Source organism: Hesperophylax consimilis, chromosome 11 (genome assembly GCF_061612785.1).
Source record: "Hesperophylax consimilis isolate HC1 chromosome 11, BYU_Hcon_1.0, whole genome shotgun sequence".
Taxonomy (NCBI): domain Eukaryota; kingdom Metazoa; phylum Arthropoda; class Insecta; order Trichoptera; family Limnephilidae; genus Hesperophylax; species Hesperophylax consimilis.
The window spans coordinates 11312578-11331623 of NC_142846.1; the positions used below are offsets into that span (position 1 = coordinate 11312578).

The window sequence follows — 19046 nt, forward strand, 5'->3', positions numbered from 1 at the left end:
AAAATACCTAATACATATATTTAATATTATATAAAATATTTCTGCTGTAATTCTGTAAACAGAATGTTAAGGGACGCACTTGACTTACTTTAACCAGTGATAACCAGTAAAAAAATGTAACTGACTTTTTTTCAAAATTAAAAACTTCTCACTATCCAATACCTGATTTTAATGTTTTTCATTGAAAAAAAACATGGAAATTGTCACCGTAGACCAATATTTGATTCCCATATTTTACTCCAAATAATATTCAGGCAACACTGGTTAAAGTAAGTGAAGTACGTCCATTAACACCCTGTATATAAACTCTAGGTATAACTCATTTAACAGAAAATAATATCCAATCATCCCTCAAGTTTATACTTTTAACTGATTGCAAAACATATTCTAAAATCTGCGTAACCACTTGCAGGGTATATTATTCGGCACCCAATTAGTATCACAAATTCATACCACGCAAAACAAATAACAAAGTGTGTTTTCCATTTAATCTAATTTTATATTTTTTCCTCACTCGCCAAGAGAAGATGATACACCTCTAATAATCCAGTTTGCTTAATTGAACGCACGAATTCTTATTATTATTATTCGGTCGTTATTATTTTACGAGATAAATTATTATATCGATGAAAAGAGAGTTATTAATTTCCAGTAACCAGATCGCCCGCGATTGGAGTTTTCGACCTATTAAAATGGCTGGCTTTATTGGAAAATGATAGCGAATTGTGTGGAGTTTTTACTTGTTCGTCGCTTTCTTTCCATCTCCGTATTCATTTTATATATTTTTAAATGGTATTTGCCAGGTAGGTTATCAATTATCACTCTTACAGGTGCCTATTAGCGGGAATATATATCTTGCAGAAATATACAACGTCAAACATTTAAACAATACTGTTTATAAATTCAGATTTTTACTATCGATCTCATTTTTACTATCCGAGCAAATCTAAAAAATGCAACTAAACCTACATATTTATAATAATAAATGTACTTGTATATATGTATTTATTACAAAATAATATAACATTTCAAATTATAATAGGATATGGTATAAATTTTTTTTTTGCCCCATGAGGTAACCGGATAAATCAGAACAGTAACAAATCAGAACACCTTTGAAAGTGGGAAAACTAGGTTAGGTTTTTAGGCTGGGTTTTTTTTTATCTTCCGATTGTCATCGAAACACAAAAATGTGAAGTATAATAAAATAACTTATATAAATAAGATAAGTTTAAAAAAAAAACAAAGTACATCGATCTGTATGAAACAAGTTAATTTTATTTCAAAAATATCGCAGGGAGAATGAATAAAATTTGTTGTCAAATTCAATGCAAATTTTCAATAATGCATAGCTTTCTACTAAATTATAAATTCTACTTCAAGATGTAGTACTTACCTACGGTCTATACCACCTAATCTATCTATATTAATTTCTGAGGTTCCTCTACCTGAGAGTGTATGGCTACTACCCGTGGCTCTATCCTACTGACTTTCTCTTGGGCATGCTCGGTATGAACCATCTACGGGTCAGAAGAGATGTGTATATTGTATCACACTTTTTCAAACTAATTCGTGGATGGTTTGAAAATACAACTATCATGGAGAGTATTAGTCTCTATGTTCCTGATGGTTATCTCCGTCACCGACAGCATAGACTGTTTTATCTCCCGGCCTGCAGAACCAACTTGCCTGCAGGTCATGCCGGTGGGGAGAGCAGTCTTGCTGTTGAACAGAATCAATTCGGATATCGACATATTTAGCTGAAGGTGAAGCTGCCTTTAAAAGGCAAGCTCTATTGATGCTGGTATAGTTGATACAACGCTTACTTATTATGTAATACCATTTTACAAATGTACTTAAAAACGAAATAAAATGTAATTTTGTAATGTTTTTAAAGGAATAAACTAATTGAATTGAATTGAAAAAAAATCTGGCTCACCGCCCACTTTCTAGGTATATTTTTCTTCACTTCTGAATCTTTTTCTGTCTTTATTCGTTTATATAGTGGGAACTAGGCTTAGATATTTGAGGAGACACACCGTGGAACCAGAAGACATAACCACCATACCCAATAACAACCCTGGTGAACTTTACTAAAGGGACTGGGTTGTTGTTAATAATAATAATATATAATGACGAAATGCGAAAATGTAAGGATTTTTACAAACACGTGTTCCGACATCGTGATAATACATTCGTTATTTACTAAAAGTTTATCAGGAAACCAATCAATTCATTCGTTAAGGGCCAGCAATACCGTTTTTGACGGTATTACGAATAATTTAAAGACTATTCAAAAATTGGAAAATCTATTCTTTCCATTCATTCCTACCAGACGCCTGTGCTCTAAAGATGGGAATCCGTTTGTCAAGATAGGGGAATTTATTTCAAAACGCATACCAAAAGCATGCAAAAATATATATTCATTCTTTGTCCTAGACTTTTGACGGCCGGCATAGTCCAGTGGTAACGCATTGGACTGCCATTCCGAAGGTCGCGGGTTCGAACCCGGCGTGCGCAAATAAATTTTATTTGATTAATTTGTGTTATTTCACAATTAATTAATTAAAATAATATATAGTATATTTGCGGCACGTTCCAGAGTGGAAGATACTCTCAGTATCGCCCTGGTGTAAGACCACCATTCAGAATTTAAACGTTGCTCCAAATGGCTTTAGCCGTGTTTAGTGACTAGATCTGAATAGCCAGGTACTTCCCCACCTTCCTCTTTCCCTTCCCCACTTACCTTCAGCCTCACAACATCCCCCAATTGGGGATGCCATAGTCTCACTGGCTCCAGACGGGAGCAGTTGGGACTCTTGTGAGGTATTCACTAAAAAAAAAAAAAAAAAAGACTTATGCGATAAAAAATAAATTATCATCGATGTAGGTTAGGTAGATAGGTACCTATAACATCTGGGACATGAAGGAATTCCTCAGAATAGAAGTTCACTTTTACCTCCCTAAAGTATTTAAAAATTTGAAATCAATCTTTCGACAGTGTTGCCACAAGACAAAGTTTTGCATCAGAGGAGTCAGGCAGGTACCCACTGGATCGGTACCTACCCACATTACTCACTACCTACAGTAAGTACCTACACAGTACTACAGTACCTACCCCGGGTTCCCAGTGTTCCCACAGGGGCAGGCTGGCTGGCTAGGTATTCGATTCCCCGACGTGTAACTAAAATGGGTATGGATTCTCCCTTAGAAACTTCAGTCCGTAATCAATTTCAGTTAATTTTAATATCAAGTGCAAAAGATGTCTTCCTTCTCGAGTTTCACAGCCATACTTCGACTCTCCTACGTTTTCATTCTGCTGAATATATCCAATATCAAGCGTAAACTATCGCCAGTCGGAGGAATCTCGCAAACTGGTGTGTAACTTTCTGAACAATTTTGCATGAGTTAATGAGATGAAATCTTAGAAAAAGTGCTAGATTAGTTACTTATTAACAAAAGCGTTGAGTAACAATATGTTTTATACTAAATTGTAGCTAAAAATAAAACATATGGTATGTTATTTAGAGATTAATTCACATTAGGTATGCAAGCTGTAGATGATGGTATCAATGGTAACTCTAAAATACTATAGGTGCGCCATAACGTTTTTTTCCGTATTCACTAAATTATATTTTTTTGATGCCGAATAACAAGTTTTTAAAAATGCTGTGGGCAAGTCCTGCATCTGTAAGAGTAGGTACCTAATGTGTTTGCTTCAACTCCGGTAACGATATCTATACTACAGTATACTTTCGCTACATTTTTTAATTATTTTTTTTACGTGAAACCGTAAAAGGCCCAACTGCTCCCAACCGTCTGGAGCCTGTGGGACTGTGGAATCCCCAATTGGGGTATGTTGTGAGGCTGAAGGTAGTGGCGAGGGGAAGGAAATGGGAAGAGGGAGGTGGGGAAGTACCTGTCTATTCATATCTGGTCACCAAATAGGCCAATGCCATTTCAAGCAACGTTTCAATTCTGTCTTACACCGGGGCGATACTGAGAGTATCTTCAATTCTGGAACCTACCGCAAATATAATATACAGGATGTCCGGGGGTAAAGTGCGTTTGATTCTACATGATAGTACAAATAAGAAACACAAATAACTTTTTTCTAACGTTTTAAGGTAGTTTTAATTTTTTTTAAAGCATTACAGAAAACAACCGCTCTCGGTGTATTTTCCAAGATTTGTTAAGGAACCAACAGATCTGTATGTAAATATCGCATAGGAAGCTTTCACGCACATAATGACATATATACTTACATCAGTACACAAATCATTAAAAAATATATTTGGAACCCCATATTACTTGAATATTTCAAAACAACTTTTTTGGCAATGTTTTTGGGGGAATACGTTCGAACGAGCTCCCGGACGCAAGAACGTATGTGAATTATTTTCGATGATAGGGTTAACGAATTCTTTCTCAATGAGCATAGATACCGTAACCCGTAGCTCCGTAGGACCGTAGAGCGTCTACGGCCGTACATAATATGGTAGGGGTACTTAATTAATTAAGGCGATATTCGATATCTCTCATCATTTAGTTGCTGCCATCTGCCGTATCGGGTGGCGTGTCAGTCTGGAGTTAGAGCGGGGCAGGAGCCTGTACTACAAGCTACAGATACGGGATACCCGGACCAATCTAGGAACAGGGCCGGCATATCAAAACTATACACTTAAGTGGAAGCTGCAAGCCAAAAATGTGTATATTCTTGGTATACCTTATATTGTAGGTAATAGGCATTAAAATCGCTTGAAAAACGGAGTCTAGAAACGTTCGATTTCAAGCACAAAACTGGTATTTATTTATTTTGTAAATAATTTTATAAGAAAGCAAAAAATTTAATCAAGCGGAACTGTCATTTCATTTCTATTGAAAAAAAAATTTGTAGTTTTGTATTTATATTTTTTACTGAGTAATTTATTTTTTTATTTGTATTCTGCTCAAGCGAAACGATAGGAAAACCTTCAATTTATCTAAAGCATATTTTTTGGTATTCATAATGTACACCAATTCGTTGTAAAGATTGATCAAAATAGAGATTTAGCACTAAGCTTCGCCTTAAGACGAGACAATACCGTCGGAATTTTAACGACGTAAGTGAAGAAACCATGCTCAAAAATATGCGACGCGCGGCTCTGGTGTATTGGACAGACCTGCAGTAAAATTTGCCTTAGCAAATCTCTAAAAGTAAGTAGGAATCTACAATACATTTTTCTTTCTTTAAAAGGAAGACTAACATTCCAGGGTAACGAATAACCTGACAATATTTGAAAATCTCCTACTACCACCACAGTAAGAAGAAAATGTTGTGTGTGTTGTGATGGAGGATTTAACCACTCGAGGAATTGAATATACTACGCCTGGGTGGGACCCAAACACGATGTCAACTCAGCCACCGACCGGTCATAAGTGATGAAGTCATGTACAAAAAATATACGGCGTGCGGCCCGGCGTAATGGACGGACCTACGGTCGAATTTACCCCAACAGGCCGTGAGGTTTATTTGAACTATTTCTGATGAACGTATTACTAAAATCTCAGATGTTTCTAAAGGAATCCCTCAGGCAGTTACTAATTCATCGTCTAGAAAAATAAAATCTGGTGCTTACAGCTAAAAAACATTTTATAAAATTTTCGTCTTAAATGAAATATTTTTAAAGTAAGGTACTGTTTTTATTAATTTTAAATATAAATCCGTAGGGATCGCTATAAAAAAACGTATATTATCGTTACGAATTCGTCGGAATTAATTCAAATGTGAGCTTAAGCAAACTTGTATAGCCAAATGTGATGAACACACACAGTCACGGTCTTGAGCTAAATGGCGCATTGGATGGTTATTTTTAGACGCCAAAAATATATTGAAACAAAAAAACGGTCAGCACGAACGTGCAAAATTTTGTTTTTTTTTTCATTTGTAAAAAATTCATGTTAAAAAATAAGTATTGCTGATTTATTAAAATTCTGTTAAGAACTTGATGGCAGGTCATTTCCTAACAAACTATCAGATCATTCGGAATATATCGGAAATGGTATTCATGCAGCTGCGTTTATCGTAATAAATATGACGACGAAAAGCTATATAAAATATTACTATTTTTATGAAAACGTGTTCCGCCATCCCCATCCCATAACACATGTTTTATTGATAGTTTATCAGGAAATCTGTCAATTCATTCGTTAAAGGCCTGCAGTCCCGTTTTCAACCGGAATACGAATAATTTGAGTAGATATTTAATAAAATAACAATATTTTACATCAGTAAGTTTTTTCCGTGTGGTAAGCACGAAGTACGTCAATTTTGGTACCATTAGTACTAAGCTGTCACGTGTCACGTATGGTCGTGTGCTACCTCTAAGTAAATTGCCTTAAAAAGTGCCAAATGCCCTCGCGTGCGAGGAGAAAGTGTTTTAATTACTTGGAAAACACTAGTAAAAACCTAGGAATAACAATTCATTTGTAAATAAGGCAAATTACTTTTAATTTTTTAGATTATTATAAATAACATTTGTTTCCTGCCCGAAGTTTTTATGCGTCATAGAGAAAATGCAAGGCTGAAAAGAGTAGAGTTTTGGGCGCGCAACAGCCAAATTGCAAAGTCAGTGCTGTCTCCAACTAAACTTCACTGTTTAAACAATCTAATCTCAAAACAACAAAAACGCTAAAAAAGGTTGCGGAAAACAACATACAAATAGCAGTAACAACGAGTATCAACAACAATCGCCGCCATTTGCAAACTTTCGTTGCTTTACTATGGAACGGTATTTACTTGATCACTTGACACCTCAAAATCCGTCAGGCGCCCAGGCTTGTAACTCTAGTTGGTCTTGAGGGAGTATTCGACGCAACTTTTAAACACCAAAACGTGGCTCGGTCCTATCGTTCATTCTACGGTTCTACACGCAGAAAAATGGCTATTGCTAATTTATTAAGAATCTCTTCAAATTATTGGTGATTCAGGTTAAAAACGCGATTGCAGGCTTTGCGAATGAATTAAAAGTAAATTACGAATATGTTAGCATGATGTCGGAACACGTATTCATGAAAACCGGAATTTCAAAGCGATTTGCTTTGATAATATACCATGACGAAATGCAAAAATATTCTAGCAATTAACAGAAGTGCTGCCACCTTTCTGATAGTAGTATTACCCTAATGTGTGTTATACTTACTCGCTCCGCACTCCACAATGTGCTGTAGACGTGGTGCAATCTTTAATATAGGAGCGCATGTAACCAAAACCTCCTAGATTCCGAGGCCGGGACACTCATTCAAAGCAGCCTCCTAGCGTGTACAAAAAAATGCGTTTTAATTTTTTTAGTCAATTTATTCTTATTTATTAAAACATCTTAAAATGTTTTAGTTAGTTTAAAAAAAAAAATTTTTTTTCACATACAAGTTTGGAGGCTGATTTGATTCAGTGTCCCGGCCTTTTGATCGGTTTTGGTGTAACTCGCCTTGCACAGTGGTTATGGGAAGCATGTAGGGCAGAAATTAGGATATATATACTTTCAGATTATTACACAGCGAAGCTTGGGATTTGGGATGGTTTATACTTGACTGATTAATAAAAATAAAGAAATAATAAATATAATTAAAATAGTAGTGCCTGCTCTGCCTGTTGCAAAAGCTGACGGGGAAATGGGAGTAACCGGAGTCGCTAGGTAAGAAAACACCCTCCGCAATATCTAACTGAAAAAACATTGTTCGTCAAGAGGATCCGAGGGAGATTATTCCTTGTAATGAGAGGTCTATGAAAAATCTCGTTTCGGCCATTAATATTGTAATTTGTATCGGATATCAAGTACCTACCTACTTAATTAAATTCTGATGAACGTCGACCATTTTTTAACGACGGATCAAATAATCAAGTGCTTTAGATAATGTAGGTACCTACCTACAAAAGGTTGTGAAAAATGATTCTAATATAACCACGTTTTTCTCTGTTTAACATGTACAAGTGCTATCTTAACAATTTGATCTACTTATTTATGGAATTACACATAAGTCCTTCCATCTTAGAATTGCTACAACAGAACTACGGATGTACATCTACAGAGTATTGTAACGACTACGTAGGTTTATAAAACTATTTGCGTTCCCGAGCAATTGCAGCGCTTCAACGTAGTTTACTGAACAAAACAACTTTAAGCTGAAAAACAGAGCACCTTTTAGTGAGTACTTACAGCCTTATTTTCGGTGCCGTAAAACGTTCCTACTTTGCTCCTGCGAGGTAACTGTGCTCCAGTAAAATAAAAAGATTTGACTTTTTCTAGATGGAAGCACTCGCGTATTTTAGTCATTTAAAAAGTGAAATCGGTAAATACTATTCTTCCTTTGGCAAAACTAATATGACAGATTGCCGGAAGTCGAACTTTTTTTGACATTCTCTGTCATGACCTCTGAGTGTGAGCTTACTGTGGTTTACGTTCTCCGTCAAAATCCATTTGCATCTGAGAATTTTTTGAACGAATAGAGGTGAGTGTTATCTCATTTTATAAGGAATTTCATAAACTAATTGTGGACAAAATATTTTTTTAATTTGGTGTATATTTTTGGAAAAATAGGATATTTTCGAGATTGGGTATTCTTTGCACATACTTTTGGGGATACAATGCTCCTCGAGCAATGTACCCCAATGGAGAAATTTATCCCCTAAATATGCAACCTCTCTTAGATCGACTTCCCTGTACTGGTCCTATAGATAAAGAGGCCATAAACAGTTCTTTCTTAGAGAACCTTCAAAACAAAAGAGTCGAATGGACTAACGGCATCAGCCAGAAAGGACGTAAAAAGCTAAAGTTAGTGCCAGGAATGAGCGTTGCGGAGCAATTACTAACAGAACCAGAAGAAAATATTGTGCAACAGATTTTATCGGAAACGACTGGGGAAATGGTAAACATCATGCCCAGCACGAGTTCCAGAAAAACTCGTAGCAATCATAGCTGTAGCGAGGCTAGTGATAAAATGTCATTTAGAGATTCGTCTGAAGGACTTTCTGATTTGGAAAATGAACCACCTAATGCTTTCGAAGGCCAAAATCAACTAGATTTGCAACCGTTAGTGAGAGAGGTGGGCCGGTATGTCGTGTTTTTTATACGAAGGAGAAATGTTTCCGGGGGTAATAACAAAATTCGATGGGAATGGTCCCACTATTTCGGCAATGGCCCGTTCATTAACAAATTGGAAGTGGCCAAAAGCTAAAGACGAAATTATATATAAATGGAGCGACATCCTGGGATGAATAAATCCACAAAAAAAAAATGGGAAGACGCGAGTTTTACTTTGTACCCGAGTTAAACCACTTATGGGGGGTTTAACTCATAAATTTGCAATGTTAAATGTTATTTTTTGGAAATTTTATTGCGTTTTCTACTTGATTACCAAAGGACCATGTCTTGCTTTGTTGAAAATTACATTGAAAGTTATTTTTAAATTTAACCAAGCATTTTTTTTACTATGAACCAAAGTTATGTTGATGAATCTCTCAAAAATATATGTGATTTTCATTTATAATTGCATTTTTCTTAATCCTGGGTCATCTCCCGATAGCGCAAAGTAAAAAAAGTAATGTATTTTATTGCTCCATAGCATAAATAAACGTAAAACTTAAGGAAAGACAAAGTGGAGCAAAGTTACCCTTATCAAAGGAACTACTTTGCTCCAAAAACAAAGTTTTAAAAAATCAAAACAAACCATTAAACTTAAAAAAATTTCCTGTCTTGCTAAAGCTTAAATGTGCTTCTGATCGGTCAAACCAATAGAAGAGATGTACAATACGCCTTTCTCAATTTACAATAAAATTTATGAAAGTGGAGCCAAAATTGGTGCAAAGTAGGAACGGTTTACGGTGGTTAAGTTGTAAATATATTAAATTATAAACTGGCAGAGGAAGGATGAAAGATGACGTTTTAAATTCTTGCTGATTGAAATCGATAGAATATGCCTGTTAGAAAAGATATTTTTTTTTTAATTTGAAGTAGATTAACTTTATATTCAGAGGGTCGCGAGTTACAGTCACTATTCTGAGAACCACTGAATCGGAGGGAGGATCTATACAATTCTTGGAACAATGACGGTCAGCATTCATTGTTTCGGTGCTTACCTACAACTTCTGCCAACACCGTTTGGAAAAGTACCTACTCAGAAGGCCAGGCACAAGAGTCGCTGGAAATTCAAAAATATACCTTCTAGCCTTTAGTTCCTGATTTCACCGCGAGTGTTGCTGTACGTGCACTGTAAAGAGATTGAATAGATAATAATATGGGTACAGGCAAATCATTTTGAATGTATTATATTATGTACACAGTGACTACACACTAGGGCTTACAAATCCCGCGGGATTGCGAGATAGCATTTAGAAATAACGCGGGATTTGCGGGATTTAAAACTATATACTATTTGTACTTATATCCTCTATGGGATGTGTGGGATTGCACTAACCTCCCCACATCCTGGAATAAAGAATTTATTTATTATTATTTATTTATTTAAAACGAAATAATGCCTATATTTAATTAAAAAAAATTGTTATTTGGTAGCAATCATCTTTCGTATTAGTTAAAATTTTTGTTACAAGTGCAGATCTGTCAATTTTTTTCCGATAAGCTATGAGTAGGATGACGCTTGCCCTGGTGATAAACAAACTTCGATACGAGAGGACACTTGGAAAGGAAGATTGATTTCTTACTAATTTCAATAATAACTGTAATTCTAGCTTGTCCAAGATGAAGGACTCTTGCATTACAGGTGATTGAAATTATTTTCAGTCAAATGAATTACTATTATTATACAGTGCATCGCCAACACAAACATAATATTAAACTCAATGCACCATTTATCGCGGAATGAGTTGATTCCTGTCTTTGTGTTTACGCCATTCTAATTCTTTGAGTTATTTCACAGTTGGTTTACCCCTATTTTTTATTACAACAGCATTTCCCAGAAATTATATCTATTTCATCATTTTAACCGACAGCACTATTTCCGCTATAGAGTAAATGCAAGGTCATCAATAGAGAGTAGGGAGGTAAGAGGTAATTACCTAAATACACTATTGTTATTATAATAATTATTATTAACTAGCTCAGACTTGTGAAGAACAACGGGAAAATTGCAATTTTAAAAACTCCGCATTAAAATGATTTTCTGTTTTAATATTATAGTGGGTGTCCGGGGGTAAAGTGCGCTAACTTTGGGGGTTGATTCTACACGATTTTAGAAGTAAAAAAGTAAATGATTTTTTTCGAAATACAATGATTTAAGGTAGTTTTTAGGTTAAAAACTTGAATTGTTTGTATGGGATAATAAATATTAAAATTTCGTAAAAAGTAGAATCACTTCCCGAAGTTAGCGCACTTTACCCCCCGGACACCCTGTATTTACATTACTTTATCATCGCCTATTTTAGCCCTCTGATCGAAATGTGTCGACTGTATAGTAAGATTGAGTGTGCTGAAGTAGATATTTTTGTCGATAATGGATTCAGACAAAAAAAACTGCAATTGTTAAATAATATGTTGCACTGATTATATTATGTATTACTTGCGTTTCTTACTTTTCTGTAATAATTGTATTTCATATATATTTTTAATTTAGAATTTTTATTTTTATCTGTTTTATATTTCAATCTTTATTTAGGTATATGAAAATTAATGTGTACTATGGCTGAGTAGATTTTGCTAATTATTTGTATGTCAACTGAGTTTTTATAACTGGATTGTTCTCACGTAAGTGAGATGGTCTGTAAAAACCCTGTATAAATAAATAAATCACCTGTGTGAATAATTCTTCAGACAACTTTCAAATTCAAAGCGAATTTGAGTTAATTTAAAGTGAATAATTTCGCGGAGGAATATTTCTCATTTCACTAACTCACCGACAGCAAAAATTAGTATGTTTAATCATTTAAAATATTACAAAGTTAACGTACAGTTTTATCTTTTTTTATTCTGGTAAAGGAATTGTGGATAATACGAAAACAGTTAATGCAAAGCTTAATGCCAAATCACTATTTTGATTAATCTTCATAACGAATTGGTGTACATTATGAATACCAAAAAATATGCTTTAGATAAGTTGAAGGTTTTCCTATCGTTTCGCTTGAGTAGAATACAAATAAATAAAAATTACTCAAAAAATATATAAAATATTTTTCCAATAGAAATGTATGAACGCGAAAAGGAAACAGCTTAAAAAATACAGTATTATAGCTAAGATTAGCTGTGACAGTTTCACTTGATTAACTTTTTTGATTTCTTATAAAATTATTTACAAAATAAATAAAAACCAGTTTTGTGCTTGAAATCGAGCGTTTCTAGACTCCGTTCGTCAAGCGATTTTAATGCCTGTTACCTACAATATAAGGTATACCAAGAATATACACATTTTTGGCTTGTAGCTTCCTCTTAAAGATCCTTAAAATTCCCTCCGTTGCAACCTATCTTTCTGTTAAATGCTTCATTTTGAGAAAGAGGGACAGATTATAACGTAGCTCTCAGTGGCAGGAATAGGTTTTTTTTAAATATTTTTATGTGACACCTCACAAAAGCTCCCCTGTCTGTATGTCGCCACCCAGTTGGGCAGCGTTGTGTAAGGTTTGAGGTTAGGGTTAAGGCGGGTTGTGAGGTAATGTATTAAATAAATAAATAGCTTAAAACGAAGTATTTGCAGAATAAGGTTTGTATTTACCGTTTTCATCGGGGCTCTTGGGGCTCTTGGTGTGGTCGGGGGGCGGCGCGGCGGGACTGGGCCCCCTCTTGCCCAGCAGAGCGCGCCCCCCTCTCGAATCGTATCCGTACCACCCCAGCAGCTCGTTCATGGCTGTCTCCGCGAAGTCCTGGGGAAAATACGAACAAAACTATTAATCAATTACTCAGGTATTTACTAAAAGTTTAATTTGTTTTTCGAAAGTTTCACGAAATAATATTTCTTGATCATAGAAAATATTAACAATGTTTCAGTTTCATATTTTTCATTTAAAAGTTGTTAACATTTGTTTCCTTCGCTTCGATGATTAAATATTACAATTTGAGGTGTCACTCAATAAATTATTCCACTAAAAATATTGAATATTCATCCTAGACTTGTAATAAAGTCAATAGATCTCGCGTATTAATAAAAAAAGGTGGATGTATTTATCGACGACACTATATGTACTATAGATTGAAATTTAATTCAGTTAGAATCTTGCAATCGCGCACGGAGAAAATTTTTAAAAATAAATATAACAATTTGAAGTTTTACTCAGTAAGAATATTGAATATTCATCCTAGACTTGTAATAAAGTCAATAGATGACGCATATTATAAAAAAATGGATGTATTTATCGAAGACATTATTTAGATTGCAATTAAATTCGGTTATAATTTTGCACATAAGGAGAAAAATTTTAAAAACAAATAATACAATTTGTGGTTTTACTCAGTAAGGTATTCACTATAAAAATATTTTATGATTTTTTTTAATTATTGGCTTCAGTTCGCACTCGGCTATAAACGAAGCAATGTTTAAATTTTTGGTGTTTTTAGACATGAAGCGAAAAAATAAGTGTCTCTTTTTACCTCCAATTGACCTCTAACGCTCTAACTCTAACCGAATCCGTCCTAAGCGCAACGCTTAGGCTGGCCGCATACATACGTTTTTCGTATTCGATTTCCGAATTCGTTTTCCGTATTCGGACATCCGAATGCACGGAATCAGTAGAAAATACATTAACTGCCGCACACGTTCGTTTTAATTCCGAACGGAACAAATTCCTTACGCACGTTCCGAATGCGAGCCGGCGCTTTCGGAGAAACCGGATGGAAAAAACCTAATGACGTCATGTGGAACGCAGCTATTGCATACAGTTTGTTTGTGCCGACGCAAACGTACGGAAATTTGCGTTCGTAATTCAGTGTTGCCAACGGATCTTGACCTAATATCGCCGTTTCTCATACATAAGGTAGCGTAAAGTAGCCGAATTTGCTGTTAGGTGGGACATGTATAAAATTGATGTTTTTACGTGAAAATAAAAATTTCGTGGGGGGGGGGGTGGCTAGAGAATTTCAAAAAAATAAAATTTGTCTCCAGAAAATAAAAAAAAAATTCATGGGGGGAGGGTGGCTAGAGAATTTCAAGAAAATATAAAATAAATTTCATGGGGGGGGGAGGTGGCAGTGAAAGAATTTCGGGACATGTTTAAAATTGATGTTTTTGAAGTAACTTAATTGGCGACCAGTCGCCTTTTAGATTTTTTCGGCACCGATTCTCGCTCTGAGTAGCCTAAATGGCGATATATCGCCCTCGTTGGCAACACTTGTACTGACGTTTATACATTCCGAATGAAGAAAAACGAACGTTTGCGCTAGTCTCACGGAATTCCGAATACGGAAAACGAATTCGGAAATCGAATACGGAAAACGTATGTTTGCGGCCTGCCTTATCGCTTCATAATAGTGGAACACGCATCGACGAGATATTAGTATGCAATAGCGCCTCTATAGTTTTTAAACGCAGCGAGAAGAAATTTTGATTTATTTATATAAATCTTCTGCAGGACCGTAGGGCAACCACAATAATATATTAATTCATGTAGCATTTCTGTGGTTATTATTTGACAATTTTATATGCCTACATATTCCATACATAATATTAAAAACCATATAATTAATCAACAAAATATAAATCATAAAATTGAATTTCATATATATCGATCTAACATAAAACGCACACTGTACTATTTATTATTTTTAATGAAATAATTATGAAACAACACGTTCTACGTTAAGATTAACTGAGTTGTGAATTGAAAACAATGTGTCATAAAATCTATATAATTGTTTATGATTTCACCATACAATACACGTAGGTACATATCACACGTACACGGTATTATTATGTTATTACAGTGGGTCACTTTCGTATGTTCTTTTTAATTTTCTAAGCAGTGAGTCATACAAAAAAATATGATATCAATATTACTAATCTGACTTGACACCGATAATATTGTCAACATATACAAAAAATAGGTTAATTTACTCATCTATATTAATTTGCAACTGAATGCTTTTAAAGACTATCCTAACCTATATAAAGAAGTTATAACATATTTTTTTATAGAGTTTCATTATATTTAGATTCGTTGTTAATAGGACCTATGCACATTTCGTGTCATACTTTCATCAGAAATAAATCAAATATGAGTATCGAGCCAACACCCGTTATTATTAGTCTTACGTCGTCTTAATTGTTATTTTTTCACCTATTAACCTTTCCCTTACTGTGCTAAAAAAATTCACGCGTTCCGGTGCTGTGTAGTCAATACACATCTCAAAATAGGCGATTTAATATCGGAAAAATATGAATATTTTATAGCTTATCGCTTATGTTTTATATCAAATGAGATAATAATTGTAATTTTACTGCTGAAAACATGAAAAAACCATCGGCAGATGCTAAAAAAACGTGCGAGAAGTCCTCATCCATAAATGAACCACTAACTAGATCAATATCTTCGGGTTTTTCGTACTGAGCCCATGGGTCCTAAAGTTTGCCATAGATAAAAGTCTGTTCCTGAAAAATATACGTCACTACAGTGTAGTGACTACACCAGTGTTCCGCAAACTTTTTATGTTCACGGTACACCTAACTAATCAAGAAATTTTAACGGTACACCAAAGAAAAAAAAACAAGGTAAATTTTGGATAGGATTGGCTAGGCTTATTACGAATAACGGCGAACTTTGAGGTTAAACTACGAAAGCTGCATGTCATCATAATTTAAAAAAACATCCCAGGTTTTGAATGGTTTGTTTGGCAAAGCAGGGTTTGTCTAGCCGGGTTTGTGTGATTATAATTGATATTATTTGACCGGTCGGTGGCCGAGTTGACATCGCGTTTGGGTCCCACCCAGGCGTAGTGTGTTCAATTCCTCGGCTGGCTAAGTCCTCCATCACAACACAAGCAACATTTTCAGCTTACTGTGGTGGTGATAGGAGATTTTCAAATATTGTCAGGTTATTCGTAACCCGGGAATGTTTGTCTTTCTTTAAAAAAAAAAAAAAATAAATAAAAAATTATCACATACCAGTGGCAGAATGACCGCGAACTGTCACCGAATCGGTTCGAGAAGTGAATTTTAATTTTACGCAATTAATAATTAAAATGCATCTTTTTCCGCCGCCACCAAGCCAAAAAGTTTCCTTTTATAGTAATTACGGCATATCTAAAAATTATTCGTAATAAGCGTGGCTACTCCGAACCAAAATTTCCCAAAAACAATATTTTATTAATATTTATTATTAAAATCAATATAACATGAAAAGATATTTAATGCGAAATGTGAGCCTGTTTAACTGAACACAGACGATCAAAATTTGGAACAATCGTTGATAACGCTGCTCGCATCTCTTCGTCGATCGTCCTCAGGCGTTCTCTTTTTTTTGAGTTTATCGTTGTGAGAGTTGAAAACCCCAATTCGCATAAATAGGTCGTGGCAAATGGTAATAGAATTGCAATAGCTCGCTTTGAGAGCAGTGGATACTCATTTTTTACGTGGAGCCAAAAATGTGCTAACTCTGTTTCAGAAAATTTTAATTTTAGTGTCCGATCAGTTTTAAGCTCCATGAATTCTTCCTGCTCGTTTATTGGTAAATGTCCAAGGGAAATGCTTTCCGAAAATGGATTTCTTACCCAGTCCATAGGTTGCAGGTCACACTTGGGAAAATATGAGTTCATTTTTTCTGCTAACAGCTCCAAGTGTTTCACTATCAAAGCCTGCACTTTTTTTTCTGAATCGGCAGCCATGACATTTGGAAACATTTCGTTACTATCATTGGTAGCGTGGCTGATCCATAGCACCAACTTAGCGCGAAAGCTTTCAATCTTGTCCGAAGACGTTAAAATGTTACAATTTCTTCCTAGCATTTTTTTTTTCAGCTCATTTAATTGAGCGAATATTCTTCTTTTTTAAATAGAGAAGCAAAGTCTGAACCCTGGGTTTCTAGAAATGTATGAGTCTCATTTTTCAGCTCCGTTTTTCGTTTCCGAGAAAGCATTTTTCCGCGAGAAAGCCATCGTACTTCTGTATGAAACAGAAGTGACTGATGATCTGCTCCCATTTCCTGACACAATGCATTAAACAGACGAGAGTTCAGCGGTCGTGACCTGATGTAATTGACAATTTTGACGACTTCTTGTAAGACAGACAACAATTCATCAGGCAGAGACTTCGTCATCAGTGCCTCTCTGTGTAAAAAGCAATGTACATTTTTAATATTAGGATTTTTTTCAGAAGCCCTGGTTATAAATCCCCTAATTTTTCCTGTCATAGCTGCTGCTCCGTCTGTGCAAATGCTTAAGCAGTTGCGCCATTCCAAATTATGTTCACTAAAGTACTGGTTTGTTACTCTGAATATTTCTTCTCCGGTGGTATAACCAGGTAGTGGCAGACAAAATAAAAACTCCTCTTTTATTTCATATCCATCCGTGTACCTCACATTTGTGATGAGATGCGCGTGACCACTGATATCAGTAGACTCGTCGACTTGTAGCGCGAAAACTCCACTTAGCCTTATTTTTTCAATTAACGTTGATTGAATGTCGGTGGATATTTCATTAATGCGACGTGAGATCGTATCTGCTGACGCAGGTATTTTTTTTTATTTCCTTAACGGCTTCTTGGCTAATCATAATTTTGACAATTTCTTTGCAGACAGGTAAAATTAAAGTTTCAGCGAGAGAATGAGGTTTCTTTGATTTAACCAGCATATTAGCGATCACGTAGCTTGCTTATTGCGCTTTGCTTGATGTATTGAAAGACGAACTCATGAGAGTTACCTGTTTCCTAGACTGGTCTTTCATACGGTGAAAGAAGGCTTTATCTTTGTGAGCCACCGATGGGTGTTTAGTTGTTAAATGTCGTGAAAGTTTACTGGGCACTATCGAATTATTAGCCAAAGTTTGTCCACAAACAAGACATTTTGGGATTAGGCACGATTCGTCACCGCAATATATAAAGCCATAACGCACATAGCTCTCATCGTATTTCCGATCAAAAAGCTTAGGTTTTTTCTTTGTTGACTCTGCTTCTTCTTGGGAATCATTAGTTTCACTTGACAAACTTGCGGTACGTTTAACGAATTTATCCATTATATACACGTAATATGGGATATTTTTTTGCAATAAAAAAAGTCAATTAAATTCGCGACGACACAACCAAACACTAGCATTAACGAATGACTACTAAACAAGAGGGCGCAATGTCGCCGTCGTAATTCGTAATGTTATGTTGTCACGCGCATGCACCCCGATAGCTCGTGCGCAATCACGTGATAATGTAGCAATAGCACCCCACTTATGTAGTGTAGCACACGTGATAATGTAGCGTAGCGGCATAGAACAAGGCCACTTCGCAGCGATCGAGTCCCACCCACGCCACCTCCGGCCGCCGCGCCGCACAGAAAATTAAAGACCGATTAACAGAGCACTTTGTGAGAAGTGACGTGGGACTCACGGCACACTTACAAATGGCCACGGCACACCAGTGTGCCGCGGAGCACACTTTGCGGAACACTGGACTACACGACATACTCATCATCGACTAGGATAGAAACTATAAAAAGGCGTAACCATAGACAATATAATTCTCATTCGGAGCCAATCCCATTCACTAGCCTAAAATCGGCCAATGACAGCGGCCTATAAACATGCATGAAGTGCGCACTGGTTTGTGGAAAATATACGTCACAAGTCAGCCATAGAGATTACCGTGTCTTTTTTTCTGACCCACTTTTTTCTCGGAGTTATACCCCCCTGTCCTCATCTAACGACGGTCCCCCGACTGACTGGCCGCAGGAGCTGGATGGATAGGCCATGGGCGCTGGACGCACACACACAGCTATGCGGTCGTAGGTATCGATGGTCTAAATACAACTGCGGACGTTTGGATTTCTCATGTTCCCGCATAACGAACTAAAGCGGGACATCAATAGCGTGTCATTTCCTCGCACACTCTTCGCGTAGCAGTGTCACACGTATTGGTGTATTTTTCCCGAT

General features: G+C 35.9%; 1 protein-coding gene across 1 annotated transcript in view; it reads right to left on the reverse strand.

The window, feature by feature from the left end:
- Sobp (Sine oculis-binding protein) overlaps positions 1–19046 on the reverse strand; it is a 99710-nt gene that overhangs the window by 7106 nt on the left and 73558 nt on the right. The window contains exon 2 of the mRNA XM_089637025.1: positions 12700–12847. Within this exon, the coding sequence (XP_089493151.1) occupies positions 12700–12847 (148 nt within the window). The remainder of the gene's footprint in view (positions 1–12699; positions 12848–19046) is intronic.